This window comes from Oncorhynchus gorbuscha, linkage group LG01, assembly GCF_021184085.1.
Source record: "Oncorhynchus gorbuscha isolate QuinsamMale2020 ecotype Even-year linkage group LG01, OgorEven_v1.0, whole genome shotgun sequence".
In the NCBI taxonomy this organism is placed as follows: domain Eukaryota; kingdom Metazoa; phylum Chordata; class Actinopteri; order Salmoniformes; family Salmonidae; genus Oncorhynchus; species Oncorhynchus gorbuscha.
Window position 1 is genome coordinate 32671372 of NC_060173.1, and position 16575 is coordinate 32687946.

The following is a 16575-nucleotide window of genomic DNA, read 5'->3' on the forward strand; positions in this document are numbered from 1 at the left end:
TTAGAGAGGAGCAGGGAGGGAGGGAGGGCAGAGGGATGGAGGAAGGTAGAGGGGAGCAGGGAGGGAGGGAGGGAGGGCAGAGGGATGGAGGAAGGTAGAGGGGAGCAGGGAGGGAGGGAGGGCAGAGGGATGGAGGAAGGTAGAGGGGAGCAGGGAGGGATGGAGGGAGGGAGGGCAGAGGGATGGAGGAAGGTAGAGGAGATAGGGAGGGAGGGAGGGCAGAGGGATGGAGGAAGGTAGAGGGGAGCAGGGAGGGAGGGAGGGAGGGAGCGAGGGAGGGAGGGAGGGAGGGAGGGAGGGGGGAGGGACAAGCAGGATGGAGGAAGGGAGGGAGGGAGGGAGGGAGGGAGGGAGGGGAGAGGGGAGCAGGGAGGGAGGGAGGGGGAGGGAGGGAGGGAGGTAGGGAGGGAGGGAGGGAGGGACAAGCAGGAGGGAGGGAGGGACAAGCAGGAGGGAGGGAAGGGAGGGAGGGACAAGCAGGAGGGAGGAAGGGAGAGGGGAGCAGGGAGGGACAAGCAGGATGGAGGAATGGAGGGAGGGAGGGACAAGCAGGAGGGAGGAAGGGAGAGGGTAGCAGGGAGGGAGGGAGGGAGGGAGGGGGAGGGAGGGAGGGAGGGAGGGAGGGAGGGGGAGGGAGGGAGGGAGGGAGGGAGGGAGGGAGGGAGGGAGGGACAAGCAGGAGGGAGGAAGGGAGAGTGGTTAGGTATGTATTTGAAGGGTAAACTATGACACATTACATTTTTGAATAAATTACGGAGTGCTACAAACGTAGAATGATCAGATGTTGTTACCTTTTCTCTGCCTTTCATCAGACAATCTTCTACCTGCGACACAGAGCTGGCCCAGTCGATCTGGGGAGAAATGACAATACATAACACACCAACACATGCATATCCACATGCACATGCACACAAACTCACATACACAATGTATGTCTGTTTGACTGGTGTGCATCACATGTTGTGTCATGTATGTCCCTCTCTATCATCATTAAAGATATCAGTGATAAAAGATACACATTTATTTACAATAATAATAATCTCGATTACCTAATAATAATGACTCAGTAGGAAATGGACAATTATAATCGCATTATTTTCTCTACATTACAGATATGTTCCGTAGTCAGTTATCCTGCCCTTTATGTCATTATTTAATGTAATTAAACATAATTAAAGTTAATAACACCTTATTATAACACCCTCAACTATTACTTCAACCACCTCGAGGAAAGAGTTGGATCTGAAAGCCATTATTACATGTATATAGGGCTGGAGAAGTACTAGTAATATGGAGACAATTCCACCCAGCCTATCAGAGGTTAAGGGGGCAGCATCTATGTCCAAATGTGTGCTCTTTATGGAAACACTCCTTGGTAATATAATGAAGATGCACAAACACATACACTCTGTTTAGGTAACCTAATGACCTTGAGTGGTAAGAGTTCAAGTCCCCTCCACACATGAACAGACCGACTGACAGACAGACAGACAGGCCTACAGTACCTCTCTGTGTTGGTGGTTAACTCTCTCCAGGCTGAGGGAGTACAGGATGTTTTTAGCCCCTACGTACAGCCTTTCATGGGCCTCGTCCAACAGCATGGTCTGGGGCTGCAGGGAGGGACCTGGTCCCTGAAACACCCACGTCCTGTTCAGATCCCATAACTCTGCACAGGGAGAGAGAAGAAAGAGAGAGAGAGAGAGAGAGAGAGAGAGAGAGAGAGAGAGAGAGAGAGAGAGAGAGAGAGAGAGAGAGAGTAAGAGAGAGAGAGAGAGAGAGTGAGAGAGAGAGAGAGAGAGAGAGAGAGAGAGAGAGAGAGAGAGAGAGAGAGAGAGAGAGAGAGAGAGAGAGAGAGAGAGAGAGAGAGAGAGAGAGAGAGAGAGAGAGAGAGAGAGAGAGAGAGAGAGAGAGAGAGAGAGAGAGAGAGAGAGAGAGAGAGAGGAAAGAGAGATGGGGAGGGAGAGGCTATTACAAGTCTATAGGCAAAGCTTTCAAAACAAGCTTTCAAAGTTACACAACCAGTAGGATACAGTGGTGCCCACATGATTGAAGGCTTGCAAAATGTGAAAAATGTAACTACTTTATATCAGAAATCTGCACTCCGTGTAATAGCATACCTTCAAGCACTTTAACCAACATTATGTAAAAGAAGAGTTTCTGTGATGAATGTACATGTTTTTCACTGGCTGTTTAGCATCAGCATAACAAATCGCACACCCCAAAGTGCTTTGTCCATCTGTGTGTGTGTGTGTGTGTGTGTGTGTGTGTGTGTGTGTGTGTGTGTGTGTGTGTGTGTGTGTGTGTGTGTGTGTGTGTGTGTGTGTGTGTGTGTGTGTGTGTGTGTGTGTGTGTGTGTGTGTGTGTGTGTGTGTGTGTGTGTGTGTGTGTGTGTGTGTGTGTGTGTGTGTGTGTGTGTGTGTGTGTGTGTGTTTTAAAGCTGAGCAATTTTCCTGTCATATAGATTCCTAAAAGCTGCACCAAATCCAACACTGTCTTGTACATGGTTCAAATGTTGTTGTATCATATGTTATGAACTTGAAGATACTAATCAGGAAGAACACTAGTCACATCCCAAAGCTTCTCCCAGAAGAGCATTGGTAAGAACTCGGATGTAATGCCTGGGAAAGATGTTGTGATTGCTGAATGGGATATTTGATACTCACAGCCAAGCCTATCAGCTGTCTCGAGGGGAGGAAGTCATTTTATCAGACAGGAAACGGAACTGTTGTCTTTATCTGACCTTGGGTAGCGGTTGCCCTTAGGTACCGATCTAGGATCAGCTTACAGTCCTCAAATCCTAACTTGAACCATTGGGAGAATAATTTTAAATGGGCCTTAGATCAGTTTCTAGGGAGGACTTCTTCCTTCTGCCTTTAAGTTTTATTTATCCTATTGTGTCACTAGACCGTGAGTTTGATTAGGAGGGTGAAGTTTAATATTGACTGAAAACATGGGTCACGCACGCACACACACACACACACACACACACACACACACACACACACACACACACACACACACACACACACACACACACACACACACACACACACACACACACACACACACACACACACACACACACACACACACACACACACACACACACACACACACACACACACACACACACACACACACACACACACACACACACACACACATTCACATATTTTCCCTCTAATCAAACCTGTCAGGTCTGCCTTCGATCATGTCTACAGCTCTGGAGCCCAGGTCTGGGGGGGAAGGACCAGAGCCAGGAGCTACAGCCCCAGCGAGGGTCACTTCCTGTGGGCTGTGGTGGGTTGCATGCCCTGGGCCCTGGAGCACAACTGGATGTCCTTGTGGACAATGAGACAGAGTCTGGAGTGTGTTAGGAAACCCCCTAAAGCTTCGTAGCGTCATGCAGAGCAGTCCAGGACACGGGTGGTTTATATGATCAAATGAGACTCTCTATTTGTAAACCTCCCTTTCCCAAATTGGAGCTGCCATTTTTTCTTGCCCAGAAGAGAGGAGAATACTCCTGGCTACCATAACCATCACCTCCCCCTACCTGTTTCCTCAGACGGAACTTCTCTGGAGTTATATGTCAAGATTTAAGTAACTGCCAGTGTTTCAGGAGGGGGGTTCTGTGATTTGTTATTTCAGCATCTGTGTTTTTAGTAGCATTACATCTACTACAGTATTAGATGTCTCGGTAGAGACCAATAGATTCGGTTTATTTTTCTGGTTTTAGATTTCTCTGGTAGATCCATTCTGTTTGTTTTGCTAGCATTAGAGTTCTGTGTGGTAGAAACAGAGTGAAGGTTTGTTTAAAGAGGTATTAGATCTCTAGGTGCTGTTAGGATTGAGATTAGTCTGATTGTTTTGGTAGCGTCATTGATCTCAAACAGTGTGTGTGTATGTGTTTAAAAAATAACAATTGCCGTTAGATCTCTATGGTGTAGACAGAGGGGATATGGTGGTGCTGATATGCCAGTGCCCAGACACGCTTCCTGTAATGATCTAAACCAGGCAGTTACAGCTCTTAAAAGGCATGCAACTAGCACGCATTCAAGCACACATGCACACATACACTCCTGCACTCACACATACACACACATGCACGCACACATACACCTGCACGCACACACATACACACAGATACATGCAGGCACACGTGGCACGCAAACACACATACGCGGCGCTCACACACAAGTGGGGCACACTCACACACCTCCAGATGTAACACACTATGGAATGTGTAATGCTTCAGCTGACGATAACTAGGACAGACGTGTAGTGGAGCAGGAGGGAGTTTGTCATCCACTGAGTGAATGATGGGAACTGAATGGGATAGGTTAACATTCACTGAGGGAAGGAATGGGAACTGAATGGGATAGGTTAACATTCACTGAGGGAAGGAATGGGAACTGAATGGGATAAGTTAACATTCACTGAGGGAATGATGGGAACTGAATGGATAAGTTAACATTCACTGAGGGAATGATGGGAACTGAATGGGATAAGTTAACATTCACTGAGGGAATGATGGGAACTGAATGGGATAAGTTAACACTCACTGAGGGAATGATGGGAACTGAATGGGATAAGTTAACATTCACTGAGGGAAGGAATGGGAACTGAATGGGATAGGTTAACATTCACTGAGGGAAGGAATGGGAACTGAATGGATAAGTTAACATCCACTGAGGGAATGAAGGGAACTGAATGGATAAGTTAACATCCACTGAGGGAATGAAGGGAACTGAATGGATAAGTTAACATCCACTGAGGGAATGAAGGGAACTGAATGGATAAGTTAACATCCACTGAGGGAATGAAGGGAACTGAATGGATAAGTTAACATCCACTGAGGGAATGAAGGGAACTGAATGGATAAGTTAACATCCACTGAGGGAATGAAGGGAACTGAATGGATAAGTTAACATCCACTGAGGGAATGAAGGGAACTGAATGGATAAGTTAACATCCACTGAGGGAATGAAGGGAACTGAATGGATAAGTTAACATCCACTGAGGGAATGAAGGGAACTGAATGGATAAGTTAACATCCACTGAGGGAATGAAGGGAACTGAATGGATAAGTTAACATCCACTGAGGGAATGATGGGAACTGAATGGGATAAGTTAACATTCACTGAGGGAAGGAATGGGAACTGAATGGATAAGTTAACATCCACTGAGGGAATGAAGGGAACTGAATGGATAAATTAACATCCACTGAGGGAATGAAGGGAACTGAATGGATAAGTTAACATCCACTGAGGGAATGATGGGAACTGAATGGGATAAGTTAACATTCACTGAGGGAAGGAATGGGAACTGAATGGGATAAGTTAACATCCACTGAGGGAATGATGGGAACTGAATGGATAAGTTAACATCCACTGAGGGAATGATGGGAACTGAATGGATAAGTTAACATCCACTGAGGGAATGATGGGAACTGAATGGATAAGTTAACATCCACTGAGGGAATGATGGGAACTGAATGGGATAAGTTAACATTCACTGAGGGAAGGAATGGGAACTGAATGGGATAAGTTAACATCCACTGAGGGAATGATGGGAACTGAATGGATAAGTTAACATTCACTGAGGGAATGATGGGAACTGAATGGATAAGTTAACATTCACTGAGGGAATGATGGGAACTGAATGGGATAAGTTAACATTCACTGAGGGAATGATGGGAACTGAATGGGATAAGTTAACACTCACTGAGGGAATGATGGGAACTGAATGGGATAAGTTAACATTCACTGAGGGAAGGAATGGGAACTGAATGGGGTAGGTTAACATTCACTGAGGGAAGGAATGGGAACTGAATGGATAAGTTAACATCCACTGAGGGAATGAAGGGAACTGAATGGATAAGTTAACATCCACTGAGGGAATGAAGGGAACTGAATGGATAAGTTAACATCCACTGAGGGAATGAAGGGAACTGAATGGATAAGTTAACATCCACTGAGGGAATGAAGGGAACTGAATGGATAAGTTAACATCCACTGAGGGAATGAAGGGAACTGAATGGATAAGTTAACATCCACTGAGGGAATGAAGGGAACTGAATGGATAAGTTAACATCCACTGAGGGAATGAAGGGAACTGAATGGATAAGTTAACATCCACTGAGGGAATGAAGGGAACTGAATGGATAAGTTAACATCCACTGAGGGAATGAAGGGAACTGAATGGATAAGTTAACATCCACTGAGGGAATGAAGGGAACTGAATGGATAAGTTAACATCCACTGAGGGAATGAAGGGAACTGAATGGATAAGTTAACATCCACTGAGGGAATGATGGGAACTGAATGGGATAAGTTAACATTCACTGAGGGAAGGAATGGGAACTGAATGGGATAAGTTAACATCCACTGACGGAATGATGGGAACTGAATGGATAAGTTAACATCCACTGAGGGAATGATGGGAACTGAATGGATAAGTTAACATCCACTGAGGGAATGATGGGAACTGAATGGATAAGTTAACATCCACTGAGGGAATGATGGGAACTGAATGGGATAAGTTAACATTCACTGAGGGAAGGAATGGGAACTGAATGGGATAAGTTAACATCCACTGAGGGAATGATGGGAACTGAATGGATAAGTTAACATCCACTGAGGGAATGATGGGAACTGAATGAATAAGTTAACATCCACTGAGGGAATGATGGGAACTGAATGGATAAGTTAACATCCACTGAGGGAATGATGGGAACTGAATGGGATAAGTTAACATTCACTGAGGGAAGGAATGGGAACTGAATGGGATAAGTTAACATTCACTGAGGGAATGATGGGAACTGAATGGATAAGTTAACATCCACTGAGGGAATGATGGGAACTGAATGGGATAAGCTAACATTCACTGAGGGAATGATGGGAACTGAATGGGATAAGTTAACATTCACTGAGGGAATGATGGGAACTGAATGGGATAAGTTAACATTCACTGAGGGAATGATGGGAACTGAATGGGATAGTTTAACATTCACTGAGGGAAGGAATGGGAACTGAATGGATAAGTTAACATCCACTGAGGGAATGAAGGGAACTGAATGGATAAGTTAACATCCACTGAGGGAATGAAGGGAACTGAATGGATAAGTTAACATCCACTGAGGGAATGATGGGAACTGAATGGGATAAGATAACATTCACTGAGGGAAGGAATGGGAACTGAATGGGATAAGTTAACATCCACTGAGGGAATGATGGGAACTGAATGGATAAGTTAACATCCACTGAGGGAATGATGGGAACTGAATGGATAAGTTAACATCCACTGAGGGAATGATGGGAACTGAATGGATAAGTTAACATCCACTGAGGGAATGATGGGAACTGAATGGGATAAGTTAACATTCACTGAGGGAAGGAATGGGAACTGAATGGGATAAGTTAACATCCACTGAGGGAATGATGGGAACTGAATGGATAAGTTAACATCCACTGAGGGAATGATGGGAACTGAATGGATAAGTTAACATCCACTGAGGGAATGATGGGAACTGAATGGATAAGTTAACATCCACTGAGGGAATGATGGGAACTGAATGGGATAAGTTAACATTCACTGAGGGAAGGAATGGGAACTGAATGGGATAAGTTAACATTCACTGAGGGAATGATGGGAACTGAATGGATAAGTTAACATCCACTGAGGGAATGATGGGAACTGAATGGGATAAGCTAACATTCACTGAGGGAATGATGGGAACTGAATGGGATAAGTTAACATTCACTGAGGGAATGATGGGAACTGAATGGGATAAGTTAACATTCACTGAGGGAATGATGGGAACTGAATGGGATAAGTTAACATTCACTGAGGGAAGGAATGGGAACTGAATGGATAAGTTAACATCCACTGAGGGAATGAAGGGAACTGAATGGATAAGTTAACAACCACTGAGGGAATGATGGGAACTGAATGGGATAAGTTAACATTCACTGAGGGAATGATGGGAACTGAATGGATAAGTTAACATCCACTGAGGGAATGATGGGAACTGAATGGATAAGTTAACATCCACTGAGGGAATGATGGGAACTGAATGGGATAAGTTAACATTCACTGAGGGAATGATGGGAACTGAATGGATAAGTTAACATCCACTGAGGGAATGATGGGAACTGAATGGATAAGTTAACATCCACTGAGGGAATGATGGGAACTGAATGGGATAAGTTAACATTCACTGAGGAAATGATGGGAACTGAATGGATAAGTTAACATTCACTGAGGGAATGATGGGAACTGAATGGGATAAGTTAACATTCACTGAGGGAATGATGGGAACTGAATGGGATAAGTTAACATTCACTGAGGGAATGATGGGAACTGAATGGGATAAGTAACATCCACTGGACTAAAAACAGTGTTGTTGGTGATGATGATAAGGATAAAGGTGACAAATTCTCACAACAAAAATTATAATGGTGATTAATTGTGATGATGATGATGTGGTGATAATGATAATGAAATGACAGGACTTGACTTGAGTGAATTAAATATGAAGAGTGTATTTCCAAAACGGTATAACCACCGATTTTTCACATTTTGGGTTTTTCAACAGAAATGATGGCTTTACGGTACCAAATGATTGCTTACGGTACCATCATGTGTGTCTCAAATACTACAGCTTTTTCAGTCGTAGATTTTAAATGTGCAGGCTATATATCCATTGTTAAGCTGGAATGGAAAGTTTGTGTCCTTTATATTTGACTGTGATATGTGGTTGTCTTACCAAGCCATCTTAAAATGAATGCACTTACTGTAAGATAATAGCATCTGATAAATGACAAAAATGTCAAATGTAAATGTTTTACATACAGATCTCATATTATATACTTTTTCTAAACTCATAACACAGCAACACACCTACATCACACAATTAGCCAAATAGTTAATTTTCTGCTCAAAACCACATTTTGTTCATTAATACCAACTCTACATTTCAAAATACAAAATAACTTTCCTTACATACTATAACTCCATCATAATACAGTAAACCCCACTCAATATCTAATCATTCTGTCATAACACTAGCACATTCTTTCTATTTAAGAGGAACATATAGTCAATTATAGCACAACGACTTTCAAAATACTAACAGTTGATGGCATTACAAAAACTGCATTACTTTTCATGTTTCAGTTCTACCTGCAGACAATAGATTAAATGAAATTCATTGTTTTTTATAATTAAGTTTCCTTTTACTGTAAACCACTACATTTTTTGGTTGAGTGTCGAATGTGTGCATTTTTGGCAACATACTATCTAAAAGTGAATGAGTCATCTTCACTTTATAGAATGTACAGAACGTACAGTAGAAGAAAATAGTAAGTGACAGAATTGTTGCAGTAAAAGCTTTATTAGCAACATGAAATTGCTATTTGGTTCACCAACACATCCAACATACATGACCTTTGGATCAACAACGCATCCAACATACATGGCTTTTGGTTCAACAACACATCCAACATACATGACCTATGGTTCAACAACACATCCAACATACATGACCTTTGGTTCAACAACACATCCAACATACATGACCTTTGGTTCAACAACACATCCAACATACATGACCTTTGGTTCAACAACACATCCAACATACATGGGCTTTGGTTCAACAACGCATCCAACATACATGGCCTTTGGTTCAACAACACATCCAACATACATGACCTATGGATCAACAACGCATCCAACATACATGGCCTTTGGTTCAACAACACATCCAACATACATGACCTATGGTTCAACAACACATCCAACATACATGACCTTTGGTTCAACAACACATCCAACATACATGACCTTTGGTTCAACAACACATCCAACATACATGGCCTTTGGTTCAACAACACATCCAACATACATGGCCTTTGGTTCAACAACACATCCAACATACATGGCCTTTGGTTCAACAACACATCCAACATACATGGCCTTTGGTTCAAAAACACATCCAACATACATGACCTATGGTTCAACAACACATCCAACATACATGACCTTTGGTTCAACAACACATCCAACATACATGACCTTTGGTTCAACAACACATCCAACATACATGACCTTTGGTTCAACAACACATCCAACATACATGGGCTTTGGTTCAACAACGCATCCAACATACATGGCCTTTGGTTCAACAACACATCCAACATACATGACCTATGGATCAACAACGCATCCAACATACATGGCCTTTGGTTCAACAACACATCCAACATACATGACCTATGGTTCAACAACACATCCAACATACATGACCTTTGGTTCAACAACACATCCAACATACATGGCCTTTGGTTCAACAACACATCCAACATACATGACCTTTGGTTCAACAACACACCCAACATACATGGCCTTTGGTTCAACAACACATCCAACATACATGACCTTTGGTTCAACAACACATCCAACATACATGACCTTTGGATCAACAACACATCCAACATACATGACCTTTGGATCAACAACACATCCAACATACATGACCTTTGGTTCAACAACACATCCAACATACATGACCTATGGTTCAACAACGCATCCAACATACATGGCCTTTGGTTCAACAACACATCCAACATACATGACCTTTGGATCAACAACACATCCAACATACATGACCTTTGGTTCAACAACACATCCAACATACATGGCCTTTGGTTCAACAACACATCCAACATACATGACCTTTGGTTCAACAACACATCCAACATACATGACCTTTGGTTCAACAACACATCCAACATACATGACCTTTGGTTCAACAACACATCCAACATACATGACCTTTGGTTCAACAACACATCCAACATACATGACCTTTGGTTCAACAACACATCCAACATACATGACCTTTGGTTCAACAACACATCCAACATACATGACCTTTGGTTCAACAACACATCCAACATACATGACCTTTGGTTCAACAACACATCCAACATACATGGCCTTTGGTTCAACAATACATCCAACATACATGGCCTTTGGTTCAACAACACATCCAACATACATGACCTTTGGATCAACAACACATCCAACATACATGACCTTTGGTTCAACAACACATCCAACATACATGACCTATGGTTCAACAACGCATCCAACATACATGGCCTTTGGTTCAACAACACATCCAACATACATGACCTTTGGATCAACAACACATCCAACATACATGACCTTTGGTTCAACAACACATCCAACATACATGGCCTTTGGTTCAACAACACATCCAACATACATGACCTTTGGTTCAACAACACATCCAACATACATGACCTTTGGTTCAACAACACATCCAACATACATGACCTTTGGTTCAACAACACATCCAACATACATGACCTTTGGTTCAACAACACATCCAACATACATGACCTTTGGTTCAACAACACATCCAACATACATGACCTTTGGTTCAACAACACATCCAACATACATGACCTTTGGTTCAACAACACATCCAACATACATGGCCTTTGGATCAACAACACATCCAACATACATGACCTTTGGTTCAACAACACATCCAACATACATGACCTTTGGATCAACAACACATCCAACATACATGACCTTTGGTTCAACAATACATCCAACATACATGACCTTTGGTTCAACAACACATCCAACATACATGACCTTTGGTTCAACAACACATCCAACATACATGGCCTTTGGATCAACAACACATCCAACATACATGACCTTTGGTTCAACAACACATCCAACATACATGACCTTTGGTTCAACAACACATCCAACATACATGACCTTTGGTTCAACAACACATCCAACATACATGGCCTTTGGATCAACAACACATCCAACATACATGACCTTTGGTTCAACAACACATCCAACATACATGGCCTTTGGATCAACAACACATCCAACATACATGACCTTTGGTTCAACAACACATCCAACATACATGACCTATGGTTCAACAACACATCCAACATACATGACCTTTGCTTCAACAACACATCCAACATACATGACCTATGGTTCAACAACACATCCAACATACATGGCCTTTGGTTCAACAGCACATCCAACATACATGACCTTTGGTTCCCTAATGTGTAAAAATAAAACACATTTCCGGTAAAAAAGGGACAGAAGGGATCAAACAGTAAAATGCCCAGTCGTGTTCTAATCTATACCATCTTCAGCATTTGGCCACATGTTTTCGTCCCCATCACATCTTATGTCGTCTCTCGCTATGCACCTTGGATAGAAATGCTTGTCCTGCCTTATCCACCCCTGGCAGTCTTCAGCTGAGATGTCTCTGCAGCCAGCATCCACTGCATCCAGGAGGGACATTTGGTCATGTTGCCGATGTTCATACACTTTCCACCTCCAGGAAGAAAAAAAATGAGGAAAGGCGAGTAACGGGGGAGCAAAAGGGAAACTATTCTTGGATGGGCTGCAGACCAGTTTGTGATTGCATGTGAATGGTGGAATGCTACATTGTCCCATGCAATCACACATGTCCTCATGTTTCCTCCCAGCTGTTCTCTTTCTGCTTCTGGCACCAGTTGTTAGTGGAGGCCATCTAAAAACAAAAGAAGGCGCTCAGTGTTGTAGGGACCAATCCGGACCAAACCAGCACTCCAGATTGCAGTACACATTGTGATATTTGCTCCTCTCAGACCCGGCACATCAACATTGGCCCTTTTCCCGATGACATTTCATCCCCGCCCTTTTTATGCCAGGTTAAACCCTGCCACGGCCACATCAATTATTTCATGTGGGTTCTGATTCTCCTCCAACTCCATGACTCTCTGAAAGAATATATGTGTGTAAATGCTTTTCAGTATGTCCTACTGTATGTACTGTAACCCATGTTTACATGTAGAGGAGCATAGTGTAAAACTCACTATAGGAACAAGACATATTGGATTGACCATACCTGGACGTATTGGTGCCGGAGTTCCCTGACCTGCTCACCGTTCCTTTCAAAAGGAACTGTGTACAACTGTTTCATTCAGAGTCCAAGCCATGGTAGTCAGGCTGATGCTTTCCACACTGTGAAATACCAGGTTGTCCTCTACAATTCTGCTCTGAATTTCTCTCAGTTTTACTGCATTGTCAGCAATGGCCAATCCTACAACGGCATGCTCTTGGTCTTCACTGAGGAGCTTTCCTCTTCCCCCAGAGAGAGGAAGACGTTGCGTCCTTTAGAGGAACAAATACAACATATGTATTTGTATTGGGACTGGTGGCCTACAGCTACTGTGGGACATAGCAACAGCAATGATAGAAGAAGCCCTTGTGAAATGTGTTACTTACCTATTGGTTTGTTGAAAATTCCGGATAATGGAAGCCACGGTCGACCGTCTGTGATGAGGCTGGACTCTTTGACCAGCCTCTCTCAGTGATAGAACATGGTTTATCACATGGTCTATGATGGTGGTTGTTATTTCATCAGTGACAACAGCGCTTACTCTCCTTTGAACACCACCATGCAATCTTACTCCTCTCCCCCTAACTCTCCCTATCCTTTGTCCTGGTCCAGCTACTCCTCTCCTTGGTCCAACTACTCCGATCCTTGGTCCAACTACTCCTCTGCCTGGTCCAACTACTCCTCTGCCTGGTCAAACTACTCCTCTACCTGGTCAAACTACTCCTCTACCTGGTCAAACTACCCCTCTACCTGGTCCAGCTACTCCTCTACCTGGTCCAACTACTCCTCTACCTGGTCCAGCTACTCCTCTCCCAGGTCAAACTACTCCTCTCCCTGGTCAAACTACTCCTCTACCTGGTCAAACTACCCCTCTACCTGGTCCAGCTACTCCTCTACCTGGTCCAACTACTCCTCTACCTGGTCCAGCTACTCCTCTCCCTGGTCCAGCTACTTCTCTTCCAGGTCCAACTACTCCTCTCCCTGGTCCAGCTACTCCTCTCCCTGGTCCAACTACTCCTCTGCCTGGTCCAACTACTCCTCTGCCTGGTCCAACTACTCCTCTTCCAGGTCCAGCTACTCCTCTCCCTGGTCCAGCTACTCCTCTCCCTGGTCCAACTACTCCTCTCCCTGGTCCAACTACTCCTCTCCCTGGTCCAGCTACTCCTCTCCCTGGTCCAGCTACTCCTCTTCCAGGTTCAACTACTCCTCTCCCTGGTCCAGCTACTCCTCTTCCAGGTCCAACTACTCCTCTGCCTGGTCCAACTACTCCTCTGCCTGGTCCAGCTACTCCTCTTCCAGGTCCAACTACTCCTCTCCCTGGTCCAGCTACTCCTCTCCCTGGTCCAACTACTCCTCTCCCTTGTCCAGCTACTCCTCTCCCTGGTCCAACTACTCCTCTGCCTGGTCCAGCTACTCCTCTTCCAGGTCCAACTACTCCTCTCCCTTGTCCAGCTACTCCTCTCCCTGGTCCAACTACTCCTCTCCCTTGTCCAGCTACTCCTCTCCCTGGTCCAACTACTCCTCTCCCTTGTCCAGCTACTCCTCTCCCTGGTCCAACTACTCCTCTCCCTGGTCCAGCTACTCCTCTCCCTGGTCCAACTACTCCTCTCCCTTGTCCAGCTACTCCTCTCCCTGGTCCAACTACTCCTCTCCCTTGTCCAGCTACTCCTCTCCCTGGTCCAACTACTCCTCTCCCTGGTCCAACTACTCCTCTCCCTTGTCCAGCTACTCCTCTCCCTGGTCCAACTACTCCTCTCCCTTGTCCAGCTACTCCTCTCCCTGGTCCAACTACTCCTCTCCCTGGTCCAACTACTCCTCTCCCTGGTCCAGCTACTCCTCTCCCTGGTCCAACTACTCCTCTCCCTTGTCCAGCTACTCCTCTCCCTGGTCCAACTACTCCTCTCCCTTGTCCAGACATAATGTTTTCTTTTTCTGCTCCTCTGTGTTGTTCTGTATCCACATCGAACAGAATCAATCCAAAAAGTCTCCTTTTTACTGTGTGTGTCCATGTAATTGAAAGAACCTCAACACCTGGCTATGTCTCCGATTGAGATTGGAATCAGCTGTGGTTTTTCTATTTTAAACAACTTACAGTAAATCAGCTATTTCTCAATGTTTCAATGGGCTGTTCATTCAAAAATGTTTGTCAGCTGTTTCAATATAGCTTTTGAGCTGCTGTTGTTCCAAAAGTAGAACCGTTATACTATATTTAAGGTTTTGAACATTAGGTCTTCATTTCTGGCAAGCATATGTAAATAAGACAAGAAAGATCCATAATTTTGGTGTTGGGTAAGCTTGTATGTAAAGAAAATGTAAGCATTTTAGAAACGTGTTAATTTACTGCATATTCTGTGAAAACAACATGAATTGTGTTAATGGTATGGTCCACAACAGATGGATATTGTGCAAATTCATTAAAAAACCTTCAATGTGATTTTCTGGATTTTTTTTTTCTCATTTTGTCTGTCATAGTTGAACTGTACCTATGATGAAAATTACAGGCCTCTCTCATCTTTTTCAGTGGGAGAACTTGCACAATTGGTGGCTGACTAAATACTTTTTTGCCCCACTTTATTTGTTTGTCATAAATGTATGATCTGTACATTTCATTGTTAAAAATGGAGTTATTTGTTACATTTGATTGTGTAAAACATCCTGTAACAGTACTACTTATTTCTCTGCTAGTGAGGCAGATATATAGCATTCTGCAAAAATTTCAAGTTATATATTTTAAACAAATACACATCTGTCATTGAACAACCCCATGCCATGATTAGATAGTGAAGAAATCTCATCTCTTTCCTATGTTCTTAAAACAAAACAAAAATAGCCATAGCTAATTTACCAACTATACAGTGTATAGTGTTTTGGAATGAAACTTCATATGATGATTTGATAATGCGGAGATTTGCTTAGTAACAGGTAGAGCTAACACAAGTCAAACAGTGTATCATTATCTAAAACAGCTAATTATGTTCCGTCTCTATAGACAGAGGGGATTTCCACTCCTCTCCTCCCTGTCATCTTCTGCAGCTGCTGTGTGTGTGATTCTCTTCATCTAAGGAGTTGAACGAGGGAGTGTGTGTTCACTAAAACAAAAGCGAGAGAGAGGCACACACACGGGTGTGCTCCCACTTCAAATGGAAAATGGAGGGAGAGAAAAAGAGGAGAGACTCCCTCAAGTCTCATCCTTTCATCTCCCGCATGGGGAGTGCTGAGAGTTGGCAGGAGAGATTTCGAAAAATTAAATAATCATAAAACATTTAAATCCCTCCATGGAAATGCTATAACATTTCAGCTACTATGGGAGAGAATGGAGTGTGTCAGACTGGGAGGAAACAAGGCTTCCTTTACTTTACTCAACTGTGGCGAGGCGAGGGAAACACTGATGTGTAGTTATAGAGGAATACAGAGGAGTCAATAAAACATGAACCTTGGCAAACCTTGGGAAAGGTAAAGACAATAATTCAATTTGTTGGAAGAAGTTGATGTCTTGCCACTGGCAAGTTGTTAGTTCTAACCACAGGTTCAATGTTAAAGTGTGTGTACTGATGACAGGCATTCCCATTTGTCTGCAGAGAGACACAGTCTACTGAATAATGAAGTTGTGCGGG

General features: G+C 43.5%; 1 protein-coding gene across 1 annotated transcript in view; it reads right to left on the reverse strand.

Annotated features, from left to right (window-relative positions):
- LOC124036204 (semaphorin-3E-like) overlaps positions 1–16575 on the reverse strand; it is a 77378-nt gene that overhangs the window by 47132 nt on the left and 13671 nt on the right. The window contains exons 2-3 of the mRNA XM_046350469.1: positions 1506–1666; positions 792–851 (exon numbers count right to left, since the gene is read on the reverse strand). Coding sequence (XP_046206425.1) covers positions 792–851; positions 1506–1666 — 221 coding nt within the window. The remainder of the gene's footprint in view (positions 1–791; positions 852–1505; positions 1667–16575) is intronic.